Source organism: Hyla sarda, chromosome 1 (assembly GCF_029499605.1).
Source record: "Hyla sarda isolate aHylSar1 chromosome 1, aHylSar1.hap1, whole genome shotgun sequence".
In the NCBI taxonomy this organism is placed as follows: domain Eukaryota; kingdom Metazoa; phylum Chordata; class Amphibia; order Anura; family Hylidae; genus Hyla; species Hyla sarda.
In genome coordinates, this window is record NC_079189.1 from 613634468 (window position 1) to 613648573 (window position 14106).

General features: G+C 45.5%; 2 protein-coding genes across 2 annotated transcripts in view; both read right to left on the bottom strand.

The window, feature by feature from the left end:
- The window catches only part of LOC130297668 (gastrula zinc finger protein XlCGF26.1-like), a 106714-nt gene that overhangs the window by 36009 nt on the left and 56599 nt on the right, over positions 1–14106 (bottom strand). The gene's annotated exons all lie outside the window — the stretch shown is intronic.
- LOC130298262 (uncharacterized) overlaps positions 4017–14106 on the bottom strand; it is a 28555-nt gene continuing 18465 nt past the window's right edge. The window contains exons 8-9 of the mRNA XM_056551197.1: positions 11050–11303; positions 4017–4298 (exon numbers count right to left, since the gene is read on the bottom strand). Of these exons, the coding sequence (XP_056407172.1) occupies positions 4100–4298; positions 11050–11303 (453 nt within the window). The 3' untranslated portion in view covers positions 4017–4099. The remainder of the gene's footprint in view (positions 4299–11049; positions 11304–14106) is intronic.

A 14106-nucleotide genomic window follows, 5' to 3' on the forward strand; every position in this document is an offset into this window, starting at 1 on the left:
TTTTAGGTGTAAATTTGAAAGAGTTATGATTTTTTAAAGGCAAGGAGCAAAAAACGAAAATGCAAAAACGGAAAAAACCCCGGTCCTTAAGGGGTTAAAGGGGTACTCCACCCCTAGACATCTTATCCCCTACCCAAAGGAGAGGGGCTTATTCACTTTTATTAAAACTTTTTTTTTACTTTTTTTTGTTTTTTGTTACACTTTTATAGTTCTAGACCAGTTTTTCCCAACCAGGGTGCCTCCAGCAGTTTCAAAACTACAACTCCCAGCATGCCCGGACAGCCGAAGGCTGGGAGTTGTAGTTTTGAATACCTTGGATACAGGAATTGCCTCCAGGAGATATGGAAGAAAACTCAGAAAATTTCCACCTGAACATGAGTTCAATTTCCTCATAACAAGATCCCAGCAACTGTGCAGACAAATCCGATGAGTCGATCGGCTTCACCACAGAGGACGAGCAGCCGAATTTGGATAATTTTGAAGATTTAGACTCACTCAGCCCCAATGCGGTACATGACCCTAAGTTTATTGTTTTTGAATCTTGTCTAAAAAAATTGTCGTCTATGGTGCCATGTCCCACATTGAAGAAATGTTCGGGAAAATTGGTGAAATATAAAAAAAATTATACAGTGGTCCCTCAAGTTACAATATTAATTGGTTCCAGGACGACCATTGTATGTTGAGACCAATGTATGTTGGGGCTATTGAATGTTGAGACAATAACTCTATGGAAACCTGGTAATTGGTTCTGAAGCCACCAAAATGTCATCCAAAAATAGGAAAAAGTGAGGATTAAAGATAAATAAGTAGATAAATAATATAGATAAAGCAAATCCTTACATATAAAAGTAAGAAAGATCTGCTGGGAGCTGTAATCACTGTCTATTTCAGCGTTTCCCAACCAGGGTGCCTCCAGCTGTTGCAAAACTACAACTCCCAGCATGCCCGGACAGCCGAAGGCTGTCCGGGCATGCTGGGAGTTGTAGTTTTGCAACAGCTGGAGGCACTCTGGTTGGGAAATGCTGGTCTATGTAGAGGACAGGAGCTTCTTCAGGGTCCTGTACAGAACACACAATGTCCTAAAAATGTAAAATGGAGCCGTCCTAACCTGGTGTCCAAAGGAGCAGGTAACCCTGGTTCAGGTAAAGAGTACAGAACATGTAATGCCTCCCTGTACTGTAGGGGGCGCTACCAGACACCAGTCAGTGCATGCACTTCAGTAATAAAGGTAAAGAGTACAGAACATGTAATACCTCCCTGTACTGTAGGGGGTGCTACCAGACACCAGTCAGTGCATACACTTCAGTAATAAAGGTAAAGAGTACAGAACATGTAATACCTCCCTTTACTGTAGGGGGTGCTACCAGACACCAGTCAGTGCATACACTTCAGTAATAAAGGTAAAGAGTACAGAACATGTAATACCTCCCTTTACTGTAGGGGGTGCTACCAGACACCAGTCAGTGCATGCACTTCAGTAATAAAGGTAAAGAGTACAGAACATGTAATACCTCCCGGTACTGTAGGGGGTGCTACCAGACACCAGTCAGTGCATACACTTCAGTAATACAGGTAAAGAGTAGTACAGAACATGTAATACCTCCCTGCACTGTAGGGGGCGCTACCAGACACCAGTCAGTGCATACACTTCAGTAATACAGGGGTTTTACCAGTGAATGCCCATTCTGATTGGTCAGTTCTTCCAGTGATTGACACGTTTCACAGATCTGGACTGTCTGTAGCATTGTATATTGAGTCTGGTTTCAAGTTACAATGGTCCAGAAAAGAGCATTGTAAGATGAAACTATTGTATGTTGAAGCCATTTTAAGTTGAGGGATCACTGTACAGGGTAGTTTTTTACGTATCCATGTGCTGTGTTCAAATAGTTATTTTTTTTTTTTTTTTTTTATATATATCACTCAGTACCTAATCCTGACCATGTACATCTTATTTTTATGTGTCTATCACCTTTCATTTATTTTTTTTTTATAACACTTTTATTGTAGCTCACTAGTCTGAATTCCTCTCCAAGGGAGGGGGCGTGGCCTCACTGTGCAGGTCTCCGCCCCCTACCTCAGTATGCTGTCTGCTCACATCTCCCCTAGCATTAGAAAAACTACAATTCCCAGCGTTTCCACACTGTCAGGGCATGCTGGGAGTTGTAGTTCCAGACAGTTTACTGTACCCTAAACCTCCGCCCACTAGGCCCGCCCTGCTCCTCCAGGCTCTCAGCAGCAGCGTTGTCCGGGGGTCGGCCGCTCCTGCGGGGGTGTCCTCTGCCTGGTCAGCCTGGCCAGGAGATTTAGCCCCGCACATCCGCAATACTGTTAAGGACTCACCCGGGCGGCGGTGTTTGGTGGCAGTGTCCGGGCATCGGCAGTCGGCAGCCCCCCTCCCCCTAAACATATATAAACATACTACAATGCGGTGGATGCTCAGGACGTGGGGTGATGCTGATGCACCGCGAGCCTTCCCCATCCTGCTCAGAGGCTCACTGAGGTCCGTGCGCGCGCTTGCTCCCAGCGCTGGACCTGCTGTCAATCAGAGGATGGGTCCATGACGTAGGCAATGGCCGCTGGACACGGCAGACTGGTATGTGTCCAAGCATGACTGGCTTTTTCACCCTGAATTAGGGGTATTCCAGGAATTTTTTTTTCCACTATGCTACAAGGGCTGTACAGTTAGTGTAGTTCATAATATAGTGTTTGTACCTGTGTGTGACGGTTTTCTCACAATTCTTCTGTGATTTTCACACCAATATTTATTTTTACCAGCATACAAAATGACTGCTGTCTCAGATTTTTCCCAGGTTGCAATGCGGCCGAGACCTGACTCACTAGTCAGCTGATGACAGGGAGCCTGTCTGCTTCAATGGGTGGAGGGATCAATCTTCAACTAATGCAACAGCTGTAGGCACCCTGATTGAAAACCAAAGGTCTTTTGAATGGATGCCGTGATGTGGCTTTTTATCAGTGCTCTTGCAGCTATCTTACTCCCGGCCAAATCCGTATACAGAATGTATATACCGAAGTATAGCGAAGTAAATCAAACAGAGCCATTGTCGGTTTCAAATGCTTCTCCTCCTTTATTCAGTCCTTCACTTGGCTTTATTACCTCTGTAATTAGCGTAAGTTCCCACCCTCACTAGTGGGATGTTCTAGCATATAGGGAGTGAGCAAATAGCATGGGGGATGTGCCTTGTCCTTGTGGCTCTCAACTTCCTCTACACGACGGTGGAGGAGATAAGATAGGAGAGAGCAGATGGGGGAGGAGTGGACAAGTAACAGAAATGTGGAGTCTTCATCCTAAATGGGCATTTTACATTTACAGTATATAAAATGTATATATACACACATACATCTATCACAGCAGCTCCTTTATGTTTCAATGGGTGGGGTGGCTGATGTGTGGGAGGGAGGAAACTGGAATTATGGGATTTGTAGGCAAAAGAAGAAAACTCAAACAGGAAATACCAGTTCACAAAAGGCTTGCCACAGTGTTATGGTAATCGCACAACATAGCCATGTAGCCCCAAGACAAGCGCAGATCCTTCCTAATCATGTCCATTACTGCCTGCCAGGTACGTACTAAAATCACCTTATGGTGGAGAACCCCTTTAACATTTTCTAAATGAAAGCAATTGCAAAACCTATTGGTTATACATGCTTTACAACATATCCAAAGTTTTGATATCTGACAGCGCCCATTGAATGAGGTTTGTTTGATAATGTAAAAGACAAATACATTTAAAAGATTGGTATTTATTGTCACACAATTTCCATTGTCATTTGTCAGCCACCAAACCCAAAAATTGCCTTTCCTAGGCCAGCATTTAGTAACTTAAGTACATTTGTGTCGACAAAATAACAAACAATGCCTTAGGGCAGTGTTTCCCAGCCAGGGTGCCTCCAGCTGTGGCCAAACTACAACTCCCAGCATGCCCGGACAGCCTTCGGCTGTCCGGGCATGCCGGGAGTTGTAGTTTGGCCACAGCTGGAGGCACCTTGGTTGGGAAATACTGCCTTAGGGCAACGTGTCAAACAATATTTGGGTAAAGTAAATGCAATCTTGTTTCATTGACAAACAAATAAAACACGTTCAGAAATTCTGACCTCTTGGTGTTTGAAGTGAATTATAATCCCAAATCCAATTGAAGCCGGTGTATTTCCCATTTGGATCAGGAAACTGTCGGCGAATGGCATTGCCGACACACGACGGAATGGGAACGCGGTTCCCCTTGCCTAAATGGCCATTGATTAGGGCGGAAAAAGACCGGTAAGCATGCCAACGGAGGTGCCTGAAACAACAAAAGCTAAATTATTATAAAAATGTAAAAACAAACCCCCATGTGGAAACAAACCCCTATATTTTATAGACATACATTAGACCCCAAAACAACATAGAGGGAGATTGCTCAAAACCCGTCCAGAGGAAACGTTTCCCAGTTGCCCATAGCAACCAATCAGATCGCTTCTTTCATTTTGCAGAGGCCTTGGGGAAAATGAAAGAAGGGATCAGATTGGTTGCTATGGGCAACTGGGCAACTTTTTCTCTGGACGGGTTTTGATAAATCTCCCCCCCCCCCCCCCCCCCCCCATAGAGTGTGTAATGGTTGTTGTGGTGTTTTCCAATGCTATGGATATCCAGTCATGGCCGTAAATGTTGCCCCCCCCCCCCCCTGAAATTTTTCAAGAAAATGAAGTATTTCTCACAGGAAAGGATTGCAGTAACACAGGTTTTGCTATACACATGTTTATTCCCTTTGTGTGTATTGGAACTAAACCAAAAAAGGAGGAAAAAAAGCAAATTGGACATAATGTCACCAAACTCCAAAAATGGTCTGGACAAAATTATTGGCACCCTTAACTTAATATTTGGTTGCACACCCTTTGGAATAAATAACTGAAATCAGTGGCTTCCTATAACCATTAATAAGCTTCTTACACCTCTCAGCCGGAATGTTGGACTCTTCCTTTACAAACTGCTCTAGGTCTCTTATTGGAAGGCGCCTTTTCCCAACAGCAATTTTAAGATCTCTCCACAGGTGATCAATGGGATTTAGATCTGGACTCATTGCTGACACTTCAGAACTCTCCAGCGCTTTGTTTCCATCCATTTCTGGGGCTTTTTGACGTATGTTTGGGGTCATTGTCCTGCTGGAAGACCAAGATCTCGGACACAAACCCAGCTTTCTGACACTGGGCTGTACAGTGCGACCCAAAATCCATTGGTAATCCTCAGATTTCATGATGTCTTGTACACATTCAAGGCCCCCAGTGCCAGAGGCAGCAAAACAACCCAAAACATCACTGACCTCCACCATATTTCACTGTAGGTACTGTGTTCTTTTCTTTGTAGGCCTCATTCTGTTTTCGGTAAACAGTAGAATGATGCGCTTTACCAAAAAGCTCTATCTTGGTCTCATCTGTCCACAAGATGTTTTCCCAGAAGGATTTTGGTTACTCAAGTTCATTTTGTTAAAATGTAGTCTTGCTTTTTTATGTCTCTGTGTCAGCAGTGGGGTCCTCCTGGGTCTCCTCCATAGTGGGGTCCTCCTGGGTCTCCTCCATACTGGGGTCCTCCTGGGTCTCCTCCATAGTGGGGTCCTCCTGGGTCTCCTCCATAGTGGGGTCCTCCTGGGTCTCCTCCATAGTGGGGTCCTCCTGGGTCTCCTCCATAGTGGGGTCCTCCTGGGTCTCCTCCATAGTGGGGTCCTCCTGGGTCTCCTCCATAGTGGGGTCCTCCTGGGTCTCCTCCATAGTGGGGTCCTCCTGGGTCTCCTCCATAGTGGGGTCCTCCTGGGTCTCCTCCATAGTGGGGTCCTCCTGGGTCTCCTCCATAGCGTTTCATTTCATTTAAATGTCGACAGTTCGCGCTGACACTGATGCTCCCTGAGCCTGCAGGACAACTTGAATATCTTTGGAACTTGTTTGGGGCTGCTTATCCACCATCCGGACTATCCTGCATTGACCCCTTTCATCAATTTTTCTATTCCGTCCAGGCCCAGGGAGATTAGCTACAGTGCCATGGGTTGTAAACTTCTTGAAAATGTTGCGCACTGTGGACAAAGGCAAATCTAGATCTCTGGAGATGGACTTGTAACCTGGAGATTGTTGATATTTTTCCACAATTTTGGTTCTCAAGTCCTCAGACAGTTCTCTTCTCCTCTTTCTGTTGCCCATGCTTAGTGTGGCCCACACAGACACACAATGCAAAGACTAAGTGAACTTCTCTCCTTTTCATCTGATTTCAGGTGTGATTTTTATATTGCCTACACCTGTTAGTTGCCCCAGGTGAGTATAAAGGAGCATCACATGCTTGAAAATTTTATTTTTCCACAATTTTGAAAGGGTGCCAATAATTTTGTCCAGACCATTTTTGGAGTTTGGTGACATTATGTCCAATTTGCTTTTTTTCCTCCTTTTTTGGTTCAGTCCCAATACACACAAAGGGAATAAACATGTGTATAGCAAAACATGTGTTACTGCAATCCTTTCCTGTGAGAAATACTTCATTTTCAAGAAAGATTTTAGGGGTACCAACATTTACGGCCATGACTGTAGTAGTTTTCTAATGTAGCTAACAAGTTGAAAAATGTGTGTGAAGAGAAGTCATTTACACACACATTTAGGATGACACAGTAAGCGATGGATTATTTAGACATTTTTACCAAGGAAAAAAAAAATGGATGTGCAACTGACACTGGCATTTTAGGCTGGACACAAGGATTGAAACGAAATAAGACCTTACTGGTGCATAAGTCAAATTGGACATAATGGGGGATATTTATCAAACCTGTCTATGTCCCACATCAATATAGACCAAACTACAGAGGGTTAGGCCGGTGTATTGTGCGCCAAATTTATCAAATGGCGCACAGCTCTTGATAAATTCTGTGCACAGACTTCAGGATCTATGCTTTAGACTGTATTTAAAGGGGTACTCCGCCCCTAGACATCTTATCCCCTATCCAAAGGATAGGGGATAAGATGTCAGATCGCAGGGGTCCCGCTGCTGGGGAGCCCCGGGATCGCTGCTGCAGCACCCCGCTATCATTACTGCACAGAGCGAGATCGCTCTGCACGTAATGAGGGGTGATACAGGGGACGGAGCATCGTTACGTCACGGCTCCGCCCCTCGTGATGTCACGGCCATTCCCCGTCAATACAAGTCTATGGGAGGGGGCGTGGCGGTCATCACGCCCCCTGCCATAGACTTGCATTAAGGGGACGGGCCATGATGTCATGAGGGGCGGAGCCATGACATAACGATGCTACGGCCCCTGTATAGCCCGTCATTACCCACAGAGCGATCTCGCTCTGTGCAGTAATGATGGCGGGGTGCGGCAGCGGCGATCCCCGGGGTCCCCAGCAGCGGGACCATAGCGATCTAACATCTTATCTAGAGATGAGCGAACTTACAGTAAATTCGATTCGTCACGAACTTCTCGGCTCGGCAGTTGATTACTTTTCCTGCGTAAATTTGTTCAGCCTTCAGGTGCTCCCGTGGCTGAAGACTCTTTCCTAGGACTGTATCCACCTTTTCCAGCCCACCGGAGCACCTGAAGGCTGAACTAATTTATGCAGGATAAGTCATCAACTGCCGAGCCGAGAAGTTCGTGACGAATCGAATTTACTGTAAGTTCGCTCATCTCTAATCTTATCCCCTATCCTTTGGATAGGGGATAAGATGCCATGGGCGGAGTACCCCTTTAAACCTGCTCCAGCATGGTCTGACATTTCAGCGTACTTTTAGCCGATGCAACGCTGAAAAGTCGCGTTTGATAAATTCAGCCCCAATGCATTTTTCGTTCTAAAATAAACTAGAATGCATCATGTCCTAAAAATCTTCTAGAGCAAAAGTCACAGAAAAGTCGCACATATTTAGACTGCGACTTTCTGTGCGACAAATTTAGATGGGACAAAACAGTCTAAATCCTTTGATAAATATCCCCCAATGGCCCTTATTTACTAAGAGTGTTGTGTAGGTTTCTTTGTGGGTTTTAATTCCCTACAATTTATTTTCCACGGTATTTACTAAGGTTTCCCTACATTTTCCACTTTTCCTACATTTTGCCTTTTTTTTTACACGCTCTGATCTGTGGGGTTTTCCTCAGCTCAAATCCACCATATTTTATGTGGAAACCTTAGTAAATATGTTGGCTTTTTGTGAAAATCTCGGGGACACGCCCCTTTTTGGAGACCACGCCCATTTTCAGCGAGCACGCCCCCTTTTCCAGTTTTCTTAGCAAAATGGAGAGTTGGTCAAGGATTTTTCAATTCTGGTGCAAATTCTGGTGCAGACAGAATTTCTGGCGCAATGTGACAGAATCTGGCGCTCAACCCGACAAAACATGTCGGGTTTGCAATAGTAAATGAGGGCCAATGAGATGCCCATGTCAGTTACACACATGCTAAATTAGGTACATTACAATTATGAAAAAAATAAAAATAAAAAATAAAATATTTTAAGGAAATTTGTCACTAGTGTCACATGCACTAATCTGTCGGTACCAACGGGTATTGCAGGTGACACTGATGAGAACAGTACTCATCTCCTCCGTTAGCTCCAGCTCCGGCCACCCTGCTTGGTGCACAGGCAGAGCTTACTGACGTCACCGCTGCTGTTCCCAGGACCCAGCAGAGAGTAGCAGTGGCTTAAGGCATGGGCAGAGCTTAATGAGGTCACCGCTGCTGTTCTCTGCTGGGTCCCGCTGCTAGAGAACAGAAGCCGTGATGTCACTAAGCTCCGCCCATGCCCCATGCCGGGCCCGGAGCTGAAGCTTAAAAGGGTATTTCCAGGCTAAAACTTTTTTTATATATCAACTGGCTCCGGAAAGTTAAACAGATTTGTAAATTACTTCTATTAAAAAATCTTAATCCTTCCAATAGTTATTAGCTTCTGAAGTTTTCTGTCTAACTGCTCAATGATGATGTCACGTCCCGGGAGCTGTGCATGATGGGAGAATATCCCCATAGGAGCTGGACAGCTCCCGGGACGTGAGTCATCAGAAAGCAGTTAGACAGAAAACAGTAACTCAACTTCAGAAGCTAATAACTATTGGAAGGATTAAGATTTTTTAATAGAAGTAATTTAAAAATCTGTTTAACTTTCCGGAGCCAGTTGATATATAAAAAAAAGTTTTTGCCTGGAATACCCCTTTAACGGAGAAGATTACCGGAGATCCCCGTCACGGAACGGGACAAGGTGAGTACCGTTGTCATCATTGTCACCCGCACTACTTGTCGGTACCGACAGGTTAGTACAGGTCACATTGGTGACAGATTTCCTTAAAACAATTGTCACAACCAAAAACTTTGGAAAGGGACACAGTTTACACCAACCACACCAGCCAAAATAATCACCCAAAAATAGCACATTGAGCCTTGGTGTTATCCAAGGACTTGCATACCGAGGGTGATCAAACTGCATAAAACTGGACTCATCATTTCTGTAGCAGCTATATGTCCGGCATAAGTGAACTCAGCCTTAAAGGGTGCCTCAACTGGTGCCAGGAAGTTATACAGATTTGTAATTTACTTCTATATAAAAATCCTTAATCCTTCCAGTACTTATCAGCTGCTGTAAGCTCCACAGTAAGTTCTTTTCTTTTTGAATTTATTTTCTGTCTGACCACAGTGCTCTCACAGTGCTGCCACCTCTGTCCATGTCAGGAAGTGTCCAGAGCAGGAGAGGTTTGCTATGGGGATTTGCTCCTACTCTGGACAGTTCCTGACATGGACAGAGGTGTCAGCAGAGAGCACTGTGGTCGGACAGAAAAGAAATTAAAAAAGAAAAGCACTTCCTCTGTAGTATTCAGCAGCTGATAAGTACTGGAAGGATTAAGATGTTTTAATAGAAGTAATTTACAAATCTGGCAACAGTTGATTAAAATGATATTTTATTTTCCACTGGAGTACCCCTTTAATCTTAACACCACTGATGCCACAACTGATGACAACTTGCTATCAGTTGTATGGCATCCGACGTCCATTATTTCGGGGGAACGGACAGGGAAACGCAGGAAGCTGCAAACCATCTTGTGTCAAAATTGAGATACTGGAGGATTGTGAACCCTCCCATTCAAATGAATGGCCTCAGTTCTAGCATCATTTTACCTCCGGTGCACGCCAGAGACAAAATATGGCGGACATATGTGAACCGAGCCTTAGCAAATCAGCTAGAGGTTATTGGGTTTCAAAGTGGCTCCATACTTACCGTATATACTCGAGTATAAGCCGAGTTTTTCAGCACGATTTTTCGTGCTGAAAACACCCCCCTCGGCTTATACTCGAGAGAACTCTCCACCCGCAGTGGTCTTCAACCTGCGGACCTCCAGAGATTTCAAAACTACAACTCCCAGCAAGCCCGGGCAGCCATCGGCTGCCCGGGCTTGCTGGGAGTTGTAGTTTTGAAACCTCTGGAGGTCCGCAGGTTGAAGACCACTGCGGGCGGATGATGACAAGAGGATGATGAAGGGGGGGTGTGGGATGATGAAGGGGGGTGTGTGGGATGATGAAGGGGGGGGTGTGGGATGATGACAAGAGGATGATGAACGGGGGGTGTGGGATGATGACAAGGGGATGATGAAGGCGGGGTGTGGGATGATTACAAGGGGATGATGAAGGGGGGTGGGGATGATGAAGGGGGGTGTGTGGGATGATGATGGGGGGTGGGGATGATGACAAGGGGATGATGAAGGGGGGTGGGGATGATGACAAGGGGATGATGAAGGGGGGGGTGTGGGATGATGACAAGGGGATGATGACAGGTGATGATGATGAGGGTCTGGATGATGACAGGCGGTGATGATGATGAGGATGTTAATGACGGGGGTCTGGATGATGACAGGGGGGGATGATGTATTTCCCACCCTTGGCTTATACTCGAGTCAATAACTTTTCCTGGGATTTTGGGTTGAAATTAGGGGTCTCGGCTTATACTCGGGTCGGCTTATACTCGAGTATATACGGTAGTCTTTGTTGACTAAGGGTTAGTATGTACGGCACATTATCTGTTCAGCATCAATTCTTTAAACCAATACTTACACATTTGGATTTTTCTGCATGTCTTTATAAGGGACCAGGTTCGCCATGTCTATATGGTGTCTTAGGAGTCGGCCATCTAGAACCAATCTTGATACTTCAGGATGAAATACAACACATTCATGTTGTTGTTTGAACTGGATAATATTTTGGAACTCACAACAACAAATGCTTTCTTCTACCGATGGCATCAAGTTGCAATTGTGACACCTACACCATCCCATGTTTACCAGCCTGTCCTCGCTGTCGGGAATTGCCTAGAACGACAAATGTACATACAAAGAGAAACATTATAGGGGGAGATTTATCAAAACCTGTCCAGAGGAAAAGTTGCTGCGTTGCCCATAGCAACCAATCAGATCGCTTCTCTCATTTTTGCAGAGGCCTTGTTAAAAATGAAAGAAGCCATCTGATTGGTTGCTATGGGCAACTGGGCAACTTTTCCTCTTGACAGATTTTGATAAATCTCCCCCTTAAAGGGGTACTCCGGCGCTAAGACATCTTATCCCCTATCCAAAGGATAGGGGATAAGATGCCTGATCGCGGGGGTCCTGTGATCTTCCACACCGCACCCCGGTAGAATCAGTCCCTGCAGCGTGTTCGCTCCGGGTCTGATTACTGGTGATCACGGGGACGGAGCATAGTGACGTCATGGCTCCGCCCCCGTGTGACGTCACGCTCCACCCCCTCAATGCAAGCCTATGGGAGGGGGCATGACAGCTGTCACGCCCTTCCAATAGACTTGCATTGAGGGGGTGGGGCATGACGTCACATGGGGGCGGAGCCATGACATCACTATGCTCCGTCCTCGTGGTCGAGATGGACCTCCAGCGATTTCGGAAGCCGCTAAAGGTGGGTGCTGCATGGTAGATCCCAGGGGTCCCCAGCGGCGGGACCCCCGTCATCTGACATCTTATCCCCTATGCTTTGGATGTCTAGGCGCAGAGTACCCCTTTAAGGGTGCGTTCACACTGAGTAATTCAAGAGGAATTTACTCGAGTAATTCCTCATGAATCCTCCGCTCCAAATTAAAGGGGTATTCCGGCCAAAAACATCTTATCCTCTATCCAAAGGATAGGGGATAAGATGTCTGATTGCGGGAGGCCCGCTGCTGAGACCCCCACGATCTCGCTGCAGCACCCGCATTCTATGCGGGGCTGCGTCTCCAGTTACGGAAACCTCCAGGTTTCCGGGACTGGGGACGTGACGTCACGCCACGCCCCCTCCATTCATGTCTATAGGAGGCGGCGTGATGACTGTCACGCCCCCTCCCATAGACATGAATGGAGGGGGCGTGGCGTGACGTCACGTCCCCAGTCCCGGAGGTTTCCCAAACAGTCCTGGAGGTTTCCCAAACTGGAGACGCAGCTCCGCATAGAATGCGCGTGCTGCAGGGAGATTGCGGAGGTCCCAGCAATGGGCCCCCCGCGATCAGACATCTTACCCCCTATCCTTTGTATAAAAAAAAAAATTTCCCGACATCATTTTCAAGCCGAATTCAGAAAAGTAAATTAAATAGCCTCCTCCTTCATTCCTCTTCATTTCCGTGTGGAAATTCCGCTTGATAGATAAAATGACAGAAGGCAACAATGTCCTGACCGAAATTGTTCCTCATGAATTCCTCAGTGTGAACGCATCCTTAGTGGGGAATTTATCAAAACCTGTGTGGAGAAGTGATTTCCAATACTGTCTACCTCCAGCTGTTGCAAAAACTACAACTCCCAGCATGCCCGGACAGCCGAAGGCTGTCCGGGCATACTGGGAATTGTAGTTTTCTAGCAGCTGGAGGCACATTGTTTGAGGAAGAGTGGTGTGGTTGCCCATAGCAACCAATCAGATCGCTTCATTCATTTTTCAGAGGCCTTCTCCAAAATGAAAGTAGCGATCTGATTGGTTGCTATGGGCAACTCCATGTTACTTTTGTGGGACAATGGGGGAGATTTATCAAAACCTGTCCAGAGGAAAAGTTGTTAAGTTGCCCATAGCAACCAATCAGATCGCTTCTTTCATTATTCAGAGGCCTTTTCAAAAATGAAAGAAGCAATCTGATTGGTTGCTATGGGCAACTCAGCAACGTTTCCTCTGGACAAGTTTTGATAAATCTCCCCCTTAGGCTGCATTCACACCACGTTTTTGCAATACAGTTCCCGTATCAGGTTTTTTGATGAAAAACGGATTCCTCAAAACCGGACTAAACGGTATCAAAACGTGTGGACAAATTTTAACTCTTATACGGTTTTTAAGAAAAAAAAACGTATATGTTTTTAACTTTTCACTCCATTTTGAATAAAGTCTCACTTGTTTGATTGAAACTCCAAGAAAAAAAAAAAACTATACAAAATCAAAAACTTTATGGTGCAAACCAGATGGAACCGTACGCACATACCGTTCCCATTGACTCCCATGTTAAAAAATAAAAGTATAGGGTTTAATACGGTTTTTCACCCGGACCAAAAAAAAAACGTAGACTACACCCCCCCCCAAAATATACACTTTGGGAAAGTGAGACACTTTGCTCACACAATATTGACATGAGATTCTCCTGAGTGGTGTTCAACAGAAGAAAGTGAATTGCTGAGAGGCGTTGACAATAAACAATATATCCTACAAAAAAAACTAAAATAAATGTAATTCAGCCATCTGATTGTAAAGGTAGAGTACAATACCAAACCCCTCACCTAGAGGCAACTCCGGGGGGGGGGGGGGGGGGTACAAAACCCTGTGTAGAGCACCCACCCCTAAAACTTAACCTTTATTATGTGTTTTCAATAATAAAGGAACCTAATAGTTAAAAACCCAGCAATTTAGCCACACTGGGGGAGATTTATCAAAACCTGTCCAGAGTAACGGTTGCCCAGTTGCCCATAGCAACCAATCAGATCACTACTTTCACTTTGCAGAGGCCTTGTTAAAAATGAAAGAAGCGATCTGATTGGTTGCTATGGGAAACTGGGCAACTTTGCCTCTGGACAGGTTTTGATAAATCTCCCCCACTATCTATATCTGCACTCTCAGCCGAGAGCGTGTTTGTGCCCTGTGCCTCCAGTGCTACAGGGCCTC